The sequence below is a fragment of the Mixophyes fleayi genome, chromosome 11 (genome assembly GCF_038048845.1).
Source record: "Mixophyes fleayi isolate aMixFle1 chromosome 11, aMixFle1.hap1, whole genome shotgun sequence".
Taxonomy (NCBI): domain Eukaryota; kingdom Metazoa; phylum Chordata; class Amphibia; order Anura; family Limnodynastidae; genus Mixophyes; species Mixophyes fleayi.
Window position 1 is genome coordinate 53,900,273 of NC_134412.1, and position 22,944 is coordinate 53,923,216.

The window sequence follows — 22,944 nt, forward strand, 5'->3', positions numbered from 1 at the left end:
TCTGTCTCCCTGCTTATTTAGGGCTTTGAACCGAGACCATAACAGCATCACCATTGGGTCAGGCAGCACCTCAATGTCTAAAGCTGGGTACACACTACAGAAATTTCGACCAACTTTTTATGCCGAGCAATTTTACATGCGATCGATGGTCCGATCGCTCAGTCCATGGACTGCATACACACTAGCCTTGTTTAGGACGATAAATGGAAGAGCGGACGTCCCTTTAGCAACTTTTTACAGCCATGTTGTCGTGGGCAATGATTTTAATTTCGTACACACTGCAGCGACATTTGCGGGGAAATGTACGAGAAACTGGAGACATTACATAAAGGGACGGACCCTGAACTAAAGTCAACTCCCAAAACAGCGTAAAAACAGAAGGCAGCTGTCGAAGTCAGCAAATTGGATAAAGTCATTTCAATTAAAATCGAGCAAACTTGGTTGTCTTTGTCTGAAAAGATGCGTACGGTACGCTACAGCGTAAAAGGGCACGCTACGGCGTAAAAGGGCGTACGCAGCTGCAACACGTGGCAGCAACAGTATTTAGCCTTTTACATACATTCGCACAAACATGCATACTTGTAAAATAGTACACATTAATGGTAGTTGGAACACATAGTCATTTATGTCGAAATATAGTAGTATTTATGTTTGATATTATAAGTTATATGCACATTAGTGAAATATATGGAACAGGTTGAAGGAATCATATCATGTGTTGTATCATAATAAACCTCTTAACATTTTCTACTGTTCGGTTCACTCTGCGAAGGAATCGCAGAGTGCATACACAAGTTATGATTGATAGGGAATTATGAACTACTTAAGACTAAGGAATCTTGGCGGGAAGAGCAGAGCATACCCCCCTGGAGAGATGACCCCCTCCTTTGGATTCTTTAGGATGAACTAGCCAATGATTGACAACCCCTTGGACCTTCCTGAAACCTGGACCAATAGAAGCAAGCTATACCATCTTCATTGTTTTACTGTATTCCTGTGTGCATATAAGCAGCAGCTTCTCATCTAGTGTTCAGACATCTTGTCCCCAGACTTCAGGATTGAATGACTGTACACTGGATCCAGAGCGCCTGCGATAAGTAACGGCTGTACTTATTATAGTTTACTCTTGAATATCTACTGCTACTTTAAGAGAATAAATCTTTGTGCGTTGGAAACACAACTCGAGATTCGACAATCGTTATTGGTTAGCGACAATACACACTTAACACTACACTGTCCCTTCATTCATCCCCATTTTTAAACGTACAATGGCTACAAAACAAAAACAAGCAGCTGCACTTCTCATGCTTACTGTGGCAAGAAGAATGATGGTATGGAACCGACGAGAAAGAAGGAGAAAGAATAAATCTTGTTGGAGCAAAGAGTGGTTCAAGAGGAGAGACACGTTCTGCCATATGCCCCTGCTGCAGGAGATACGGGACAACAACTCCGATGATTTCAAGAATTTTCTCCGTATGAATGATTCAACTTTTCAGGAACTGCTCCAACTTGTAACCCCTCTCATCCAGAGGGAGAACACCCGTTTAAGGAGACCCATACCGCCAGAGCAAAGACTGGTGGCAACCCTACGTTTTTTGGCAACAGGGAGAACACTGGCAGATCTGAAGTACAGCACGGCTATTTCACCTCAAGCTCTTGGCATGATAATTCCTGACACCTGTGATGCTATCATTGAAGTTCTCAGTGACCAGTATATGAAGGTTTGTACAAAGCAACAGTATTTATTTATTTATTTAAAAAGATCGTTTTACAAAACAACATATTTAACGTAGTAAAAATACATTTAACTTGGAATGTGCAAATCAAAGATTGTTAGGACCAGCGCAACAGTTTATAAATGTTGGTAGTGCAAAATTTCGCTTGTGTCCATACCAGGTGTGTCCCCAACGCGTAATATGGCATCCTTACTGATGGTAATGGCGTGGATGTCAAGGTTGAGACATGCCGCTTTGTCCACCCATGGTCTGAAATGTGTGCTTGTTGGTGTCTATGGTTAGTTGAGGAAAGACATGTGTCCGGCCACAAATCTTCAGTGGAAGCCCTACACATGACGTCGCACAGCAGTCGTTCCATTTCAGTTTATATACGCTTGCTACTACTTCTCATTTTGCTAGCTAGTGTTGCTGCGAGTAAATCAAATGTGTCCTGTTCCTTTCTTGGTGTTAGCAGACTGTTAGCGCAATCAAGCATCCTTTCTGCTAGTGCATCACTTTTCTGGTATTTCATGAATTCTGTGTCTCTTTTGCTTCTGATTTATTTTTGCTGGTGTATCACCTTGGGTCGCATCTTGCCTGTCTGCAGTTAGCCTGCTTTCACGTGGAGTGGGATAAATAGTTGTAGCATCCGGGTCTTCAGCTTTCAGCAGGACAGCATCAGACAGTAGTGCAGGCTGCAAAAAAGTAAACGAATGAGGGGATGCAAATGCATGCATGTTCAAATGTAAACTATGTACACATCTTTATGTTTCAGTTCCCATCAAGTGAAGCTGACTGGCAAGTGATAGCGGAGGACTTTGAGAGACTGTGGAATTTCCCAAATTGCGGTGGTGCTATTGACGGCAAACATGTCCGAATCATGCCACCATCAAACAGTGGATCTTTCTACTACAACTACAAAGGGTTTTTCAGAATTATTTTAATGGCCATCATGGATGCGAACTATGAATTCCTATTTGTGGACATTGGGGAAAATGGAAGAGTCTCAGATGGTGATGCATTGGAGCATAGTGCCTTTCATAATAAACTAAAAAACAGGGCCCTAAACCTTCCATCGCGGAGCAACACTAAATACGGATTAAATTTTGTCTTTGTGGCAGATGACGCCTTTGCATTGCATGGGAATGTATTAAAACCGTACCCGCAAAGAAATATGACCCATGAAAGGCGTATATTTAATTACAGACTGTCACGTGCTAGGCGTGTTGTAGAAAATGCCTTTGGGATTTTAAGCAACAGGTTCAGAGTTTTTCACTCGACATTCAACTTGCGTTTGGACAAAATAGACAAAGTTGGGATGGCCTGTTGTGTTCTGCATAATTTTCTGCGGCGTAAAAGCATTAGTGGCCGTACCACCCAGGTCAATGTGGGAAGTAATGGTGAGGACATGGAGGTAGTGGGCCTAACAGCATTAGAGTGTGGCCATTCTAGAAACAGTTGTTCTGTGGCAAAATTAAATCGGGAGGCCTACCTTTTATATTTTAACGGAGATGGTGCCGTGCCATGGCAAAATGATTGTATATGAATATTTATAAACATGTTATGCATTGTTATTGTGTTGTTGATTGTTTGAACATTAATAAATCTGTTACATAGCAACATAATGATATACTGTACTTACTGTGCCACTTGCAGGTATATCATATGCTTGCTCTACCTCTGGGGATGAACTGCTGTCTGTTGGCAAGTTGCTAATGGACGTACATGGTGTTTCTTGGTCCTTCACAAAGTGTAACATATCAAAGTACCATAGCTTTGGCACATACACGTCTTCAGCTGCAGCTCCTGATTTTTTGGATGCTTCAACTTTATTTAATTCTTTTTTATACACAGTTCTAAGGTTCTGGATCTTGCTTTTTGCCCATTCAACAGTTGCTCCAGGGTGATATGGTAGACATGCTTTTACAAGCTCTTGCATCGCTATGTTTCGCATCATTCTGTTAGAATACTCCTTGGATTTGGCTTTCCACAAACATGGGTGAGCCCTGTAGGTCTCAATGAAATCCTTCATTAGGTCAGCATTTCTTTCATATGTCATTATGATGATCTGTTTTGGTATAATAAAAAAAATCATAAGTCCCATCCGTGCTGTAAATATCAACAATGCAAGTACACATGTATGTATCAATCAGAACTTACCGTATATATGTGAACGAATGTACAGCTCCGAAGAATCGTTAAATCCCTTTGTATGTAATGGTCATGAACGGGTTACAGTTAATGAAAAAAAAAGATACACAAGGTTTTTATACACGAATAGTCTTCAACCACAATGCTCCATTCTGTAAACAAACGCCCATGTCAGAGTGTATAAAATTATAGAGGAGCCTGTCTGGCGCCGAGGAACGTGAAAAGATGGAGAATAAAGAGAAGGTGTTAGTGGGGGTGGAAGCAATGGAGACGGAGACGCAGGCCCAAATGGTGCCGGAAGGGCCAACAAATGTAGGAAAAGTTACAGAGGGGGGTGGAGATGCTCAAGAAAATTATACTGCAGGTAAAAGAGCAAAGTCAATGAGCCCAAGAGAGATGGAGATGATGGTGAAAATACTGGACCAGTACGACTACGACTGTCAAAAGCGAAAGTACAGAAAAGTGAATAATAGAAAGAAATTGATAATGCAAAAACTACTGCGATTACTGAAGGTAAAACTTGGAAAGAAAATAAATAAATTCCAAGTCCAGAAGAGGTGGTCGGACCTTAAAAACAAAGAAGCTAGGAGACTGGAGCGAATCCGTAAAAACATAAAAAAAAGTGAGTACCACGAGTAGTCGTGTAATGTACCTGTTTGAATTCTACTGTCGCTAGAACCAATGCAAACGTATGATTATTGTTTTGTCAGAAGCAAGAATTAACGGTGACAAGGCCACTGTACATACCAGTGATGTAATTACACCTGTGATAAAAAGCGAAAAAATAAATGTGCCCGAGGGACCACAACATGAGGTGATCTCGAGCAGTGTGCAAGGTGAGCACATGTCAGGTCTTGGATTAAAACTTGTATTAAGTTTAGTACAGATAGAAGCGAAATGGTAAAACCTTTTGTATTTTCTTACTTCATAGATACCATCGTCATATCAGACGAAAGTTCGGAAGAGGGAAAAAATGTCACCGAGCTCTACGATCATTTGCAAAAAATGAAAGAGAATATTGCGAACATTAAGAGAAAAATCTTAATCCTTGATAATACTTTCGATGATATGTATATGCTGTTTGCAACTGTTGTGCCACAAACCAGTACCACCATTTCACTGTAATGCTACTTTTTTTTCACTTTTCAAGTTCTACTGGAGATGTTGAACGTTTCTATTGCTTTTTCCAGCAATAAAAGTTTTGCATTCACACTGTGTGGTTTATTTTGAGTATTCCAGACATATTGGGGCATATCCATTCTATAATAAACGTTATTATGGCTTTCATAACTTTCATAGTTTTGAAACTTTCTAGAGGTTAAATGACAAATTAATGCCAACATACATCCAAAGGGTAATAACCCACGTGCTTTCTACACGTGTAACAGTCTACAGCCAGACAGGTGCAATACACATCGATACAAAACACAATTATGTGCGGATTCCGCACCACGTGGGACTGTGATTGACATCAAAAATTTACATACAAACGCCCCCCAGGTCGAGGAAGTATCGGAGGATTGTCGTGGATCCGTCGGAAGTTCATACACACTACACAGTGGTAACGAGATTGGAACGAAAATATTAAACGGTACGACCAACCAAATGAGGCGAGAATCGTCCATTTGGGCAGACTTTAGACCATCGTGTAACTGTACACACTGACCCGACTTTTGAACGAGCGGTCGTATGTCGGCAGTTTGAGCCGATTATTGGGCGAAAGCAGTGTAGTGTGTACCCAGCTTAAGATTCTTGTTATTAGATCAGCAACCTGAGACCAGAGATTAAAGACGCTGGGACACGTCCACCACATGCGGTAGAATGAACCCACCTCTCCACAGCCTCTCCAACATAAATCTGATGTACCAGGATATATTATAAGTAGTCTTGTAGGCACTAGATACCATCTTGTATATACCTTAAGGCAAAGATTTTTTTAATGGGTAGGCTTATTACAATTCATTCCATAAAACCGGTGTACAACTTTTGGTGCAAAACACACTAATGAGTGACACTAGGGATCTTTAGGTACCTTAGTGTGCTGAATATATAACACAACAACACAATGTCAAAGTGACATTTTGAACAAGGCTTATGCATTTAAAATAATATATTATTTCTGATTAAAATTGTACATAATTCAGCACAACCTACTAACCAATCTTTAATGACAAGGTTAAACAACACCAAACTTTCTAACCCATCAGAATTCAAAAGAGAAACATTAAATGCTCCAATATCTGCAGAAAAAGTAACTAAAATGACTAAGCCTTTCTGAAAAGGGAAAACTACAGAGCCAGAGCAGAGAGATATAAACATCTGAATCTGAATCTTCCCTTTCCTATTGAAAAGAAGATTATTGTTACTAATATTGCATGGATATAATTTTGCAGAAAATTCTGTTTTACAGTTTTATTAGTTTTATTGTTGGAAGATGCAGTTTTTCTTTTTTTCTTTAGCTTTTCACCATAAGCCTTAATAGCTTTTTACTTTTCAATAATGGAGCACAGTTCACAATTCCGCTGATAGTGCTGTCTATAGTCATATAGTGAAAGCAGCATAATTGAATTAATGGAACAAGAAACATCGCCAAGTGAGCTCTTATATCTCAGAGACAATGTTGATCTGTAAACACTGCAATCCCAAATTAACTAAACAGTAGGAAAAATACTAATTTAATAAATTTATTTTATAGCATTTTGATTACAACACATTAAAACATATTTAAAGAACAGGACACAGAAAATGTACAAGATACTTTTACTAAATATGAAAATAAACAGCAGCCATGTCACCTGCACATGTCATTTCATTTCATTTCATTTTAACACTGAGCCCCAAAGAGCTGTAAATGCCGTTTACTTGCCTATGCTATTTATTTTTGCATTAATGTATTGGATTTCATATGAAGCACATGGAGTTTGCTTTTCAAATTGTGGTGTCTGCGGAAGTGCAACATTTTTCTAAGGAGATAAAGAGCAAAATTGTTTCATCATAGACACAAAATGTAGCACTTGTATACTCTCATATTATACACAGTAAAGCAGTACTGTCGTAATACGTCCTTTCACATATCAAACTAAAATAAGAATTCAATTGTCAGCGAGTTTTTTCATTTTCAAGCGGGTCAACTTTACCCGCAATTCAATTCCATTTTTAACGCTATGTTTTTTTTCATGAAACAGTCCTCTCGCACTCCAGTAGAAGGTCTATTAAAAGTATAGGGTGTGCGAGCAGTATTCGTGTTAAAAGCTATTCAATTGTTTTTTAACGCGGCGGGTTAAACAGGAAAATATGCTGTTTATATTTATGTATGTTTTTGGTAACAAATATGTAGTAATGTGTTTTGACATGGTATAGATGATTGTATGGTAAAAAAATAGTTCAATTAAAAAACATGCTAAAGAAAGTATTGTAATGTAGATATTATCAATGTGTAATGCAATCTAATTTATGGAAATGTATGCAAAACCTTTTTTTGGTGTTATACAGGACCGCGTTAAAACTCCCCTTCATTTCCCTAAAATCTCGCAAACACACTTTTTAACGCGCGGGAGCAGTGTTCCCTCTTTTTCAATTGAATTGCACAAGTTTTCCTGCTGCGCTAACTCAAAACTGTCACTATTGCCGTCAAAAACCAGCGAGAGATTTTTTTATTATTTTTTTATGCTGCAGGGAAAAAAACACTCGTTAAGAATTGAATACCCCCCATAGTGGACAATTGTGTTCTATTTCCACAGAGAGTGAAATGTTTATAATATTTTTAGTGTTACATCTTGTGAAGAGTCTGCTCTTATGCTACATAATATTATATTTATTGAAGGCATGGAAATTGTAATAGAAATGCTGTATGCCGATGTCCAGTTGTGAAGTCACATTGATGGAGAGTATAATCCTCTTTGCCCCAGATACAATATGCATGATATACATAGATGACCTTTCTTACAAGAAATTGTCTCACGATACTGTATACAAGTTTAGATTAATTGGTGCCTAAGACACATCAGTCTCATTTCTTTCTTTCAGATATATGTGTTAAGGAAAACATTTGAGGGCGCAGGGTGTTATATAAAGGTGAAGATATTTATAATCAGAGGGCCTCTGTGGGATCAGGAATACTGAGAGTGGAAGGAGATGGGTGGTAAATAGTGGGGGAGAGGATATAATATTTGAATTCCGGGTGTGTTACAAATGGTGAATTTCCAGCATAACCACATTTTTCCCCCCTGTTGCTCTCTGATTGGTCTGTTCTGTGCAGGTGAAACTCGTTTGTGAGGCAGGTATCTGGATTTTAGACACTATATGATCATACTGGAAACAAGTGCAGCTACTGACCGCAGTCACCATGCAGCTTCTGGGGGTTTGTACGTTGCTTCTACTCATCTCCACCTCATATGGAGGTAAGTCAGAGGGAGACTGGTTTATAGTTTACTTGGACTGCTGCCTGTTCTAGTGTACAGTAGATTATGTGTATTTATTAAGGATAATGTAATAAATGGAGTAATATATTAAAATAATGTCAACATTATCTAGACAACTACAGTTAATGTTAATATATATACAGTTAGTGCATTGTACAGGTGAGCTGAAACAGAACAGGTAAATGTTATAAACGAGTATATATATATATATATATATATATATATATATATAGTATTTGTTTATAAGCAGCAATTACTAGGACATTAAAGTTCTGACATTACATGACTTTCACATGGCCATTTACTTACTTGTACCTGTAGTCTTTAGGCAGAACACAGTAAGAGATAGAATAGTATGAGACAGCGGGAAAAAATACATACATGTTTGTAGTTGTATTTGCGGTGCATAACTCTGCCTTTTGATGCACACAGCTTGCACTGTAATTTAATTCATAACATGTTTGTTTTGACATTTAATATGTATGATGGAATTAGGATAGTTTATCCAAAACAGTTTTCATCATATCTGGTGGTCCTGTTGGATTGACATTTTACTGCCATTCTCCAACGCCATAGGCTATCCTCTAATCTGATCCTCCCAAATCTACTATTATGTGCTCCTGTAGACCATACTGACAAACATGTAGACACGCTTACAATGTACATATGTAGCGCAGTTAAACACCAGATTGCACATAATTGGAAAACGTTTGACCCCCCTCCCTCATGTCAGGACATGATTAATCGCAACTGGTTCATATCCAATGTGGAATACATTTGCAAAACTATCTTTCCCCTTCACCATCCTCACCACACCCACTCCCTAAATCTACTCCCCACGTCTCACCTTTCAAGTTTTAATACCCCACCTCTACAACCTCCCCTTCTACCCTTAACTCTCTGCCAACCCAGTATGTTCAATTAACATATCCCCATTGCACAATAAACTGCAGGTTGTAATTACCACACCAACAGCAATTTAATTGCATAACATTTATACATTTATTATGGTTACCATACAACAAGGTACACCAAATAAAACTCAATCATGCTCTTACGTCTTAGATCAATGTACAATTGTCTATTGTAACCATATCTAATAGCAATATTTCCTATCTGTAAAACCTTAGATTTAAAAAAAATAAAAAAACAACTTCTGCAAACAGCTACTTACAAAACTAAGTAACATAGATAAATTAATTAAGATAAAAGCATCATAAGTGTGTCACAGTTGGTAAGCAAATACAGTGTCTTAAATGTTTAAATTATTTTGGTGAAAATGTTAATTCTGGGACTGAAATGAATATGAATAAATTTAATTTTTTTTGTCTTTATTGCAGCGGATAACTCTACAGTCGCTACTGGACTTGCTGCCAATCCCCTTTCTACATCTGTGGTAATCGCTATACCTACTTCGTGTCAATATTCACAGAAGGCTGCAATACTTTACATAAATGACACCAAAAATACCAACATAAAAAGTATGAGCCCTTTATACTGTATATACAATGCACTAAAAGTTGCACTTTGTATCAGTCTGAGAGATATATGTGTTCTAGTCTTTTGTTCTGTTCTAGTAATTATTCTATAAACTTAGAAATGTTATATTATATCTATAGATAATGTACATCTACCCATCTTTTCATTCTAAAATCTATTACTTTCTTTCCCTACGTTATTCAATCCTATACTGTCCTGTTGAGTACTGATCAGTACCTCGATGCCATACAGGGATTTAAAGTGCAAAATATTTTAGCCAGTTTATCTACTGCTGTCTTGTTCAGAAACTGTTAATTAGACAAATAATGTATTATTTGCAAATGTTGGTGTGCAGAACATGTTAGGTTGGATGAGATACTGAATACCATCTTAATTTCATATTTCTAGTTCATTATACAAGATATTCTAATTATACTAGACTGAACCATCCAGGGTAGCACTTTGGATGCATGCAAATTACGCATATTTTGAAAATCAGTATTTAAAAATTCAAACTCTAATGACAATAGCAAGGGATTTAGGGGAATAGTATCAGCCACACATTTCCAAAGATCAAAATAGGGCTGTCATTATTTTCAAGTTTCAAGCACAAGACTTTAACCAGTGCTGTGCTTTCATTATTGTAACTATGTATATGTATGGGATTGGAGGATTGGCTTGGTGTAATTGTGAGGCTGTATGCATTTGTATTCTCTCACTATGCATTTGTCTACCTCTATCTACCTCTTCTCTTCTCTTATGTGATATGAGCACCACTAACTGATTTGCACAGCATGTAGTGTGGGACACCTCTCAATTGTCCCTCAAGATTACATCGTTAACATCTATGCAGCTATGATAAATGTTTATAATTACATCAATCAGATCCGATTTTCACCACAGTAGAAATAATTCAAAATGAAGAGAAAAGGACCCCTTAGTGGTTAACAATTTCCGACCAACAAGAGGATACAAGTAGCACATTCAAGGGTAATCAGTTATGAAACTGCCAACAATATATTTTCAATATATCCATGGCTTTCTAATTCACTGGGGAAAGTGAAATGGAAAGTTGGATTGGAACTCTGTACAGCAATGGTGCTATATAAATAAATGGTGATCATGATGATGAAGTGAGTGTTAAAGAAAGTGAGAGAATACTTATTGTGTAAAATTGCATTATCGAAGCCAAACATAAACCTACTCATAATGAACTGTTTAAATATGCTAAAATGGTAAGTCTCCATTGGGAACCCTGAGATGGGTGATCCCCATGATGGACTTTATAAAATGACTCTGCCCATCATATTTCATCTGGCTGCTTCTTCCATTTGAAGTGCAGCTGCCATATAATTAACCAGAACTATATTTTGTTTTCCACATTTACTGTTTTGGCTACTTAAAAATTACTGAATACACATGTTATAAAACATATATTTGTCTTTGCAGCTGCTTCATTTACAATTCCGCAGTGCCGTCTGAAGCGTGACCTCATAGTAGCTAATGACACCCAATCTGGTAATGTGCAGAACACCAATGTGGGTTACCAAGTTGAAGGATTGTCTCCGAATACCAGCTACATGTGAGTACCTCCTCAGTGTATTGTGTAGCCAGAGCCGGATTTAGACCTCATAGGGCCCTAGGCAGGATACTGTTTTTGGGCCCCCTCCCTGAAACAATCCATAGCACTATATTTTTGCAGCCTACCATATACCCCTATAGTTACGTAGAAGTGAAAGCATGTGCCGCCGTATGCCTACCATATACCCCTATAGTTAAGTAGATATGAAAGCATGTGCCGCCAAAGGAGGTGAGGGCGTGGCTTGCATCTTTGGGGGCGTACCTAACATGTGAAAAGAGCAAGGCCACCCTGCTGCAGAAAAAGGCACCCCTAAATAATTACCAAGCAGTCCCGTTTTTTTAAGTAGTTGGGTCAAAACAACTTAATAAATATTGAAGTCAGGGCAGAAATACTTACTTAAGTTGTTTGCAAAAATAATACGCATAAATCCAAGTATCTGCTCTTGTCACTTTTGTCCCTCTATCATCCCACTGTGCCCCTTCATTGTCATTTTTTCCCCTTCACAATATCACATGTGCCCTTTCACCATCACCTCTGTGCCCATCACCATCTCTGTGCCAATCACCATCACCACCTCTGTGCCAATCACCATCACCACCTTTGTGCCAATCACCACCTCTGTGCCCTTCACCATCACTTCTGTGCCAATCACCATCACCACCTCTGTGCCTCTTCACCATCACCACCTCTGTGCCCTTCACCATCACCACCTCTGTGCCTCTTCACCATCACCACCTCTGTGCCCTTCACCATCACCACTTCTGTGCCAATCACCATCACCACCTCTGTGCCTCTTCACCATCACCACCTCTGTGCCCTTCACCATCACCACCTCTGTGCCTCTTCACCATCACCACCTCTGTGCCCTTCACCATCACCACTTCTGTGCCAATCACCATCACCACCTCTGTGCCTCTTCACCATCACCACCTCTGTGCCCTTCACCATCACCACCTCTGTGCCCATCACCACCTCTGTGCCCATCACCACCTCTGTGCCCTTCACCATCACCACCTCTGTGCCTCTTCACCATCACCACCTCTGTGCCAGTCACCATCACCACCTCTGTGCCAATCACCATCACCACCTCTGTGCCAATCACCACCTCTGTGCCCTTCACCATCACTTCTGTGCCAATCACCATCACCACCTCTGTGCCCTTCACCATCACCACCTCTGTGCCTCTTCACCATCACCACCTCTGTGCCCTTCACCATCACCACTTTTGTGCCAATCACCATCACCACTCCTGTGCCAATCACCATCACCACCTCTGTGCCCTTCACCATCACCACCTCTGTGCCCATCACCATCACCACTTCTGTGCCCCTTCACCATCACCACCTCTGTCCCTCCGTTGTTTTACTTACCTTTCTATTGCCTTTCTTCTCCGGCGCGTTGCTCCTCCTCGGTCAGTCCAAACAGATTTTAAAAAAAAAAAAAAAGAGTCACGTGATCGCTCGTCGGGTCCCGGCAGCCTCTCCTCCTCTCTCTCTCTATCACTGAGAGTGACACTGAGAGGAGAAGAGGCTGCCGGGACCCGATTCGCGGCTCCCGACCCCCCCTCCCCCGATTCGCGGCACCCGACCCCCCCTCCCCCGACTCGCGGGGGGGGTGCCGCGAGTAGGGGGAGGGTCCGAATTTTTTTTTTTTAAATTGCTCCTGTCCCCCCCAGCTGTTCCCCCCCGAGAGCCGCTAGACCCTAGGCAGGTGCCTAGGTTGCCTAGCGGTAAATCCGGCCCTGTGTGTAGCTATTTGTTATTTATGTATTAATAATATTTTTCCTGATTGACTGGTCGCACTGGGGACGCACATAATAGCACTGACCATTTTGTAAAATTATAGAGTTGGGAGGGTCACTTTCATGGGATAAGGGAAGTAAGCCTAAGTTCCATGTATTTTATGAAGGTAAACAATAATTAAATGTAAATGTCCCTATTATGACAGAATCCTATTAAGAGTATTACCATTTAAAAATAATAGATTAACTGCAGTTTAGTAAGCTGGTAGTGGCATTGCTGGTCCTATAAAATATGACTGTTTACTGGAGAGCTTCATCTACATTTTAGATATAATTTGCTCTGGGCCACAACACTTTTCATATTCACCCAGTGTTTGCCCATTTATTGTAACATACAGGTCTTATATATGCAGGTGACAGCAGTGTTGCTGTTTCTGTCTTAAGGTTTAGCCCTAGCATAGTGTTGTTCTCAAGCAATTCATCCTAAGCAGGCAGACAGACTGAATTTGTTTAAGATGTACACATGATCTTCATTAAAATGCATTTTATATACTGTATATAAAGTGTAAACAATATTATGTGAATTTATAAAAGAATATTTAAAGTGTATTTGGGTGTTTTATTTTGTTGTTTTTTTCTTTTGAACAATATTTACCAACTGCCCTTTTCTATTACCTGACTGAAACAAATGAGGAAAGCCTGTCATCATAAGTGTGCAGGAATATAGTTACAGCCTGTGTATTACTATAATACTGCAGCCTTAGAACAGAAAAAAAGTGTTCCTCTGGTTACTTTAGGAGACTGCCATAAAAGCAGATTGTCAAGTCATCATCATAACCATTTATTTATATAGCACCAGCAATTCCGCAGCACTGTACAGAGAACTCACTCACATCAGTCCCTGCCCCATTGGGGCTTACAGCATACTTACCTACTTTTGAGACCAGCTGTCCGGGAGGGGGTCCGTCGAGGGGGCGTGGCCACGCGCGATGCGCCGTTAGGCTACGCCCCCTGTCAATCTTAGGAAATTCTGGCCAATCGTAGCAGGGGGCAGAGCTATGATGACACGGTTAGCCCCGCCCCCACCATCTACAACAACGGGGAGATGCCGGTTCCGGGATTTTTGCCTGCTCTCTCGGGAGTCCGGGAGAACTCCCAAAAATTCAGGAGTCTCCGGGAGAGTAGGCAACTATGGCTTACAGATTCCGTAGCACACCCACACACCCACAGACAGACACACAGACTAGGGTCAGTTTGATAGCAGCCAATTAACCTACCAGTATGTTTTTGGAGTGTGAGGGGAAACCGGAGCACCCGGAGGAAACCCATGCAAACACAGGGAGAACACTACTCACAGATAAGGCCATGGTTGGGAATTAAACTCACGCCCCCAGCGCTGTAAGGCAGAAGTGCTAACTACTTAGCCACCGTGCTGCCCAATAAAGGTATTTGTTGACAGATGAGACCGAATTGCAAAATTATGTGCCTGTACCTTAGGGAAGAATTGTCTTGTCTGCTAATATTGAGTCGATTTAAACTTTTATTTGTATACAATATTTCCGCCAAAGTACACTTGTAAAAATGTAGTGTAGAATTGCTTATTAATGTTTCCATTTTTCCAGTGGCAATAATATTATACTTTTGGACTACCCCCTCTGTCCCACTATATAGCTAAAAGGGAAGTCTCTCCCTTTACCGGCAGCCAGGAGCTAATACACTATGTGTGCTCACAGCACAGGGGAACTTCCATCCAGTCCTCTTCTATAGTGCTATACAGAGAAGTTCTATTCAAAGTTATTGAAGGGGATTAGATGGATTCAGTCTTCCTGCACAGTTAGCATACAGCATATATTGGCTTTCAGCTCAGGAAAATAGGGGCGGGATTTGCTACATGGAGGTACAGGTCAAAATGAGAGGAGTCGGCCAAAGTGGATTTATTTACTGAATAAGCAGGAGCAAAGTATTAGTACAAATGTTATAAATGGTTCAGTTTAGCAGGATGTTACCATGTGAATGCCACTTGTAGCAGAATTTGTAGTGTTTGGTTTTGCTCTTCTACCTGTTGTGCAGATGCAGTACACATCCTGCTTAACCAAGCATTTTAACTACATTACTGAGCTGGAACAGATATGTCAACCTGGGAGCATTTAATCAGTGTTGTTTAGTACACAAATCTCACCTCAGTGAGATGCTTTATCGTGGTTTGCCAACTGTGGTCCTTGTTTCAGAGATCATTTTAGGGACCAATATACAATACAGAGCTCTTTCTAGTCAACACAACACAATGCAGTGCCCATTCTGATGACTAGAATACAATACAGAATCACTTTCTGACGACCCGTATGAGAGAGTTCCCAGTGTAGTATATAATACAGAGCACCATTCTGTGATTTATTTTTTTTCACCATCATTTTTATTGAACTGAAAACAAACAGTAAAGGGGTACCAAAAATAAAGGGGGATAATTGTCAATGGGAAACAGTATATACAGATGGTACATTAGAAATATTGTTAAAGATATGCACATCTTACTCAATTGTTAAAATATGTTTACAATTTATTGTTTGTCTCCCTCTTGTACTCCACACTATTTGCTATCTCCTTATTTTCTGAGAACAATTCTCAATAAAAATCATTGATGATAATTACATAAAATACATTATTTCATTTTACAGTGCATACTACAACATTGGAGGTGAAGATTTAAATTCAGTCAATTTCAATACTGCAAATGGTAAGTACAAAAAACATAATGCAGATATGTATCAATGCAAAACAGCAATAGTGCACAAAATAATGTGCATATAACATGCATATATATATATATATATATACATCTAGGTGACACAATAATGTTTATGATAAGACCAATGTTAAGAAGCAATCCAACCAGTAGTGGAAGTGGGGTTGCATACGGTGACATGCCACACCGCAAATTTTCCTAGTGCCTTCATGATACAACTATTAAATTCCATTCACTTACATTCACTCATATTGTGCACTCTGAATGCTTCTTGGTAGCCATATCCATGCATCCAAGACGTTGTTGCACTTCTCTAGCAGCAACACCCCTCTACCTGCTGTCTTCATCCTGGTCCGTAACAATTTGGGTGTCTAACAGCTAACTTATCAATATTATAACTCATTATTGTAATTTATCTGTCTTCATCGGTATCATTTTATCTGCCTTATTGTACAAGTATATTTTATATTGTTCCCCACTACCCCCAGAAGTGATGGGAATATACTCTCCAGGTTGAGGTTCCCAAATTTCCACTTATCCACTTTGTATAATTAAAGAGTCTAGCCAGACTGACTGAAAAGATACAGGTGGATTACAGACAAGGTCAGTCATGTGATTGGTAGACATGTTTGTTCTATTAAATGCTGCTAACAAGACAGCTTATTTACTTGATAAGAATCAGTAATTGGGATTTGGTACTGATTTTCTCAGAAATATGACAGCATCCAGTGAAGAGCCTATACTTTACATAGCAGTTGTTCTGGCAGCCAAAGACAGTGCATATCAATTTTATTTTTAGTTTGAAACATGTATTAAAGTGAAAGGGTTTTACTCAGTACGTTGCCACATGACATGTGTAAGATCCTATATAGTGTACATACCTTAGTTAAAATATAGTAACATGGTTGTGATTGTGTCACTTTTTTTCCTTACAGTGCAAAATTACCTTCCAGAGATATTTGCTCGCAGTGGTGGAATGATAGTGATTACAGTCATATTATCTGTCGCAATGTTCTTGCTCGTTGTTGGACTGATCGTCGTTCTTGTATTGGGCGGAAAGGCCAAGAAATAAGTATTGAAAGTGATATTGCTCAATCTCTTCCTTATCAACAAAATTTAGTCATCCATTCTAATGAGGACACTTGTAGGAAATTTATGCCACAAAATATTGCTTCTTACCGTATAAATACCAAACCCTACATTATAAATACATTGAGTAGGGAATGCTTTGTAAACAGTTCTTTATATAATTAGAAGGTGGTAGGTGTGTGTGTGTGTGTTTGTGTGTGTGTGTGTGTGTGTGTGTGTGTGTGTGTGTGTGTGTGTGTGTGTGTGTGTAAATAGTATGTTTTCTTTGTTTATCCACGTCAGAGAATGCAGAATTATTAAATCCCTGTATGGACAAGAAGGGGATTTGTTTTATATATATGGGGATAAAAGAGAGATATGTTCCCTAGACCTTGGTTGGGATTTTTAGATCCTGATAGGAGTATAATCATGAAGAGTTTTTAGATTGCCCAATAATTAATAAATGTGATTAAGACAAACCTGAGTTTTTCCCATTAATCTGTATTATTGGTGATGTGAAAAAGTTATAGAATTAAGCGTTAATAAATATCTGGGTATAAATAGTACACATGTAATGTAACACAGAGCACAAATCAGATATATCTTCTACAAATTGCAGAATGAAATCAAACATCTTTGTGGTTGCTGCAGGGTATAGCACAGTGCTGAATTCAGTTTTACTCCGCACCAAGTTCCTAAACCCCTTTATTTTAAATTGATTTCTTTTCTTATATGTATTTTAAATTGATTTCTTTTCTTATATATAGTTTAATCTATAAGGGGAGGTACTCCTGTACTCATGTGTCAATATGGTAACTATCAAAGAGAAAGGAAAGAGAAAATGGTACTGACGGAGCACTCTTTTAAACAGATAATTGAATTGTACAATTCAATTATCTGTTTAAAAGAGTGCTCCGTCAGTACCATTTTCTCTTTCCTTTCTCTTTGATAGTTACCATATAGCACAGTGCTACAAGCACTGTTGTAAGCACTTTCACGTGTCTTTTAAGCAATTGTACACATTGGTTTTTCCAAGGTCTTGTTTTCCAGGACACAAACCATGTCTTTGAATCAGCTTTGCAACCCAAAGTTAAATTTTTAATTAATGTACTTTTCTTTTAATCACTCTCACAATTATTCTCAATATGGAAAGTAGTACAAATTAATATAAACATAGAAGAGAAACTTCATTGGACAGCACCTCTGAAACTTTGACTATTCCTAGGACATTGGAACTGAAACTAGGCGAGTGGTAACACCAAGGATTGAGGTAATCAACATATTTGGAATAGGTAAATCTTAACCCTTCAAAATAAAATGGTAGGAAATATATAGAAGCATTTATAAAAGTAAATTGTGAAATAATTTATGGTGCTCAGTTGTGTGCAACGCCTACAAATCTTGAAGAGCAGAAAATGGATAAAAAAGGGTGTGGATTTCAACAGTTGTATCACCATGCTACATTTAAATGGTAATTGCCAGTTCTGTTAAGAAAACAGGCATTTGTCCTAAGCCAGGTCAGAGTTGATGTAGAACAAACTCAAGAAACAACTTTGGGAATATTTATAAACACTGTCAGTTCTTTTTTCTAAATATAAGGCATTTTTGATCATTCATTTCTTCTTGGTCTATTTTTGCACCATATTATTGTGCAACAATTTTTTTCTATAAATCTACTCCAGTGTTTATTTGCTGGAAGATGGGATGTAGCTCCACCAGCTCTCACATTAGCTCTGTCATGAAGGATATGTAGTCACTTTGTAACTTATCTGTCACATGAAACTCCCCAGAAACCTTAGCCTTGCCATGTGATTTTTAATTTCTCTTTTGACCTATTGGTAGGTCCAGTTGCTGGCTATTTAACATACCTGGTAGATACCAGCAGAAGGAGGTTGCATGTCACTTCACTCTGAAGCCACTGAAAGTGAGACATTACCAGTAGACTGATGAAGAGGGACATGACATCTATAGTCCAATTGAGGTACCATAGGGCTAAGACAAAAGAGTGGTTAGGTCAAATCCAAGATCAGAGCAAGCAGGACAGTAGTGGAAAAAGCAGGCACAAAAGAGGTCAGAACATGTAGCTGTCAAGCATAGTCCAATTAGCAAGCCAAAGTCAACTGCCAAAAAAGCCAAACACAGGGGAGAAGGAGGATGAGTCTAGATGAAGGAGCAGGAATAGAACTTTCCAGGGAGCCAGATATGCGCTATGAGTGTGAATCGGCATAGTTGATGTGCACACTCAATTGTGAAGAGAGTGAAAGTTATTGGATGCACGTTTAACTGGGTATACACACACATGTCCAAATTGGTGGATGTGTCGAATAGTAATATCGAGCCTTTTGTGTGGTAAGCAGTAGTGTGGAACCTCCGGTGGATTTGAAAGATAGACTTGTGTAGTAATATCAATAGGTGTGTGTGATAAAATGTGAAACAGGGGGTAATTTAATGTTTAATTGCTGCAAGTGGCAACATATTTGCACTTTTTAAATATTCCTTTGTGTGTCTGTTTTATTGCAAGTATCCACTAAGGTTTATACAAACTATCTATGAGGGATATTCTCACAGGCACCACTAGCTAGGAAGGACCACATTGCTAGAATGTACTCATTTAAAGGGCTTGTAATAAAGTGTTAACTTGCTTAAAAATGTAAAACATGGGGGTGTGGCCTGGCAGCCATTGAGCACGGACATGTTGAAGTGGAGCTCCTCTTATCAACTATAAAAATCACCATTTATTGGTGTCCTATTGCTGCCACAATAACTGTGTAGTGCCAGAAGAGTGATTAAAGTCCTATACTAACTTACTGGGCATCTTTAACATCTAGAGTCTAACGTAGGCACCTGCTTGCTGACTGCCGCTGACCTCTCTGACATGCCTGGAGGCTGACCTAGCTGCCGGCCCTACATAACATTCTTGATGCACATAGCCGCGCTTCTTACTATAAACTAAATTGAGCCAAATCGGAAGCCCTCACAGTAAACATCCCTCCTCTGAGGATAGGACATCTTAAAAAAGTCCTTCCAATATTCTTGGAAAACAATAGCTCTCCCATACTTAGGCATTCAGATCACCTCAACCCTGGACAACACAATTAATCTAAATTTTACAGCTTTAATACAGCAGCTTCTTACGTTAACCAAATAGTGGGCCTGCTGTGAGGTCTCTTGGCTGGGAAGGTTGGCGGCCTTCAAGATGCTGTGTTACCGAAAATGATGTATTTATTTCGAACCATACCTGCTATCATCCCTAAACCATGTTTGATAAACTTCAGTCGATTATGACAACATTTGTATGGAAGCGTAACCCCTCCCCCGTATAACTGGTTTTCGGATGAGCTTGCCTAAGCAACAAGGTGGCCTAGCTTTATCAAATTTACATAAATATTATAATGCCTGTTTATTATCCCAAATCAGAGATTGGTCCCTACCCTCAAATCAGAAACCATGGGTTGATTTAGAGAAAGCACTGAATACACGGTGACCTCTGGGGGACTTGATCTGGGTTCCTAGGAAATGGCGCCCACCACCTGCCCATCTCCCAAGAATAACCAAGAATAACCAAAGATTGGGATAAGTATATCGACACTAGCCAGGATCTTATGGTTCCTACTATGAATATTTCTTTAGCAGCTATAGCTAAGCTTATTCCAGAACTAAATCTCAATCTTTGGAGAGGGAATGGGGCCATATCAATGTCTGATTTATTTGAGGAACAGAGGCTACTTTCCTTTACGCAAATACATGACAAATTTCACCTCCCTACCCAGGAATTGTAGAAATATTTGCAGATCAGGCACTGGTTTTTTACCCTCTCTAGACAGGGCATGGAGGTGACTTATTCCTCAACCCTAATATACACGAGACTGACAAAGGGATCCAATAGGTCAGGTATTACTTTTTTGTATAAATGTCTCTTCCCTACCCCATCGGAAACTAAGACTAGAACCCAAATACAATGGGAAGTGGATTTCAATATTACACTTACCAACGAGCATTGGAAAAAAGTGTTTGTTAATTCTTTCCGAATGTCCAAATGTATGAATCATACGGAAATGATGGTGAAGCTAATTAATAGACTATACCTTACTCCGACCCGTCTGCATAAAATGTGGCTTGCTCAATTAAAATTTTGTTGGAGGCAATGTGGTCTACCAGGGGATATAATGCACATATTCTGGAACTGCATCCTCATCCGGCCATTTTGAGAACAGGTGTTTGAATTGGCCAATAAGGTCACTTCTCAAAGACTGGCTCCCGCTCCGGAGGTAGCTATGCTACAGCATTTTCCCCCACAGTTCCCGTTTCATGCTAGGTATGTGTTTTGTCACATCTTAATTGCTGCAAGAGCCTCTTTGGCACATGGAAGTCCCCCAATATGCCCTTGTTAAACAAGGTGGTTGCTAAAGTACAGTATAGTTTTGAGATGGAGACGATGGAGATGCCGTATCTTCCTCCCCTTCCTTACCCCTAATGAAGTGGTTTGCCTGGCATGAGTATATCACAGAAGGTGGAGGGGCAAATCTGGCCAAATCTGACTCATTGCTCCCCTTCCCCCGTTCTCACTGAATGAACCCCTGTTAGGGTCCACATAGTCTTCTGTAGAGGGGTGAGCCATTGAGAGTATGCCCTCTCCGCTTTTGATACATAAGTGTCCTACAGAGTTGATAGCTATTTTTATACTATGTATTGCACTTTAGGTACTGTGCAATGTGTTCCTCCCCACTATGTACCCCTACTTCCCTTCTTCTTTTTTTTTTGTCCTTTCCACCCACCCCCCTCTCTACCTTTCTGTACCCCTTAAACTTTGAAGAAAAAGAAAAATACTACTGAAGTTAAAACAAATGTAAAACATGTAGAATTTACTACAGGAAAAGAGCAAACTTGTTCAAATGTATGTCATACCAATCAACAGCTTGAAAGTCAGTGTGGGGACAAATGCTTATGCACTGCCGCAAAGCCATGTTGTACCACTCACATAGAGGATGTATGCTTCTGCATCTGGATCTGCAGCCTCCCTCCTCTCCCCTAAATCCAAAAGTAGCAGGCCAGTCATTGAGTTCTTATTTGTGGCTGACTGGCATTTGAAACATTTTTAGTGGGATTTTGCATATAAAAGTGCAACTTGATAGGAAATCACCAGTAAATCGCACATTACAAAACTTGGTCCCAACTTTTGCATTTAAAGAATAGAATTCGTCATTTGTATGAATCTGTGATTTTGCAAATCAACATAATCTCCCTGTGAAAAACGCCAGAATACAAACGCAGCTTTTGATATGCTTGATTAACAACAAATTGCACCCAGATGTAGTCTTCCTGCTAGCAACAGAAAACCCTGCCCCTTCCTGATCATGCCCCTTCAGGAGCATGAAAAGAAAAGAAAAAAAAGCGAAAGCTGCTGCGCATGCGCCTGCGCATGCTCCGTTTCGGCAGCTCTGTACTATCCAGCAGCTGCGGCGCTGTCAAAGAAGCGTCCGCGGCGGTGCTGTATACAATACAGCACCACCGCGGACGCTTCTTTGAGAGCGCCGCGGCTGCTGGATAGTACAGGAGCACTTGTTTAGCGGAGGAGAGGGATTTCTGGAGACCCAGAACCCCCCCTGCGTGCGCCACTGCCCTTCTTACTCCTCTCTAGTTCTCTCCCTGCTCCTCCCCACTGGCCGTAGACTGCACCCATCTCCTTCCTCGCACCATCACAAACACAGAACAAACACAGGTTTAAAAGAAAAAAGAAAGCCACCACACTCACACATAAATTACAGAGTCTAAATCAGGCCTGGCTAACCTGCGACTCTCCAGGTGTTGTGACACTACAAGCCTCAGCATACACTACCAGCAGATATTCAGCTGATAGCTGGGAGGGTATGCTGGGATTTGTAGTTTAACAACATCAGGAGAGCCACAGGTTGGTCTAAATAGACAGCCTACAATAGAGTTAAGGCCAGACAAGTAAATATATACAACTGGTACACAAAATACCACACTCACTTATCTTTTTAACAACAGTGACCAAACTCCTGCTCTCTCCACCACTCTCACTA

General features: G+C 39.8%; 1 protein-coding gene across 1 annotated transcript; it reads left to right on the top strand.

The window, feature by feature from the left end:
- The first annotated feature begins 8,175 nt into the window (after window positions 1–8,175).
- Window positions 8,176–17,379, top strand: UPK2 (uroplakin 2). The gene is made up of 5 exons (XM_075189926.1): window positions 8,176–8,266; window positions 9,628–9,768; window positions 11,216–11,348; window positions 15,765–15,823; window positions 16,768–17,379. Exons 1-5 carry the CDS (start codon window positions 8,212–8,214, stop codon window positions 16,902–16,904), a joined length of 525 nt encoding a protein of 174 aa, XP_075046027.1. The 5' UTR covers window positions 8,176–8,211; the 3' UTR covers window positions 16,905–17,379.
- The last annotated feature ends 5,565 nt before the right edge of the window (window positions 17,380–22,944 follow it).

Excerpts from the sequence above, each read along its gene's own strand:
- UPK2 (XM_075189926.1), top strand. The coding sequence starts at position 8,212 with ATGCAGCTTCTGGGGGTTTGTACGTTGCTTCTACTCATCTCCACCTCA. Across the intron at positions 8,267-9,627 it reads CATCTCCACCTCATATGGAG|CGGATAACTCTACAGTCGCT; the intron begins GTAAGTCAGAGG and ends TCTTTATTGCAG. Across the intron at positions 15,824-16,767 it reads CAATTTCAATACTGCAAATG|TGCAAAATTACCTTCCAGAG; the intron begins GTAAGTACAAAA and ends TTTTCCTTACAG.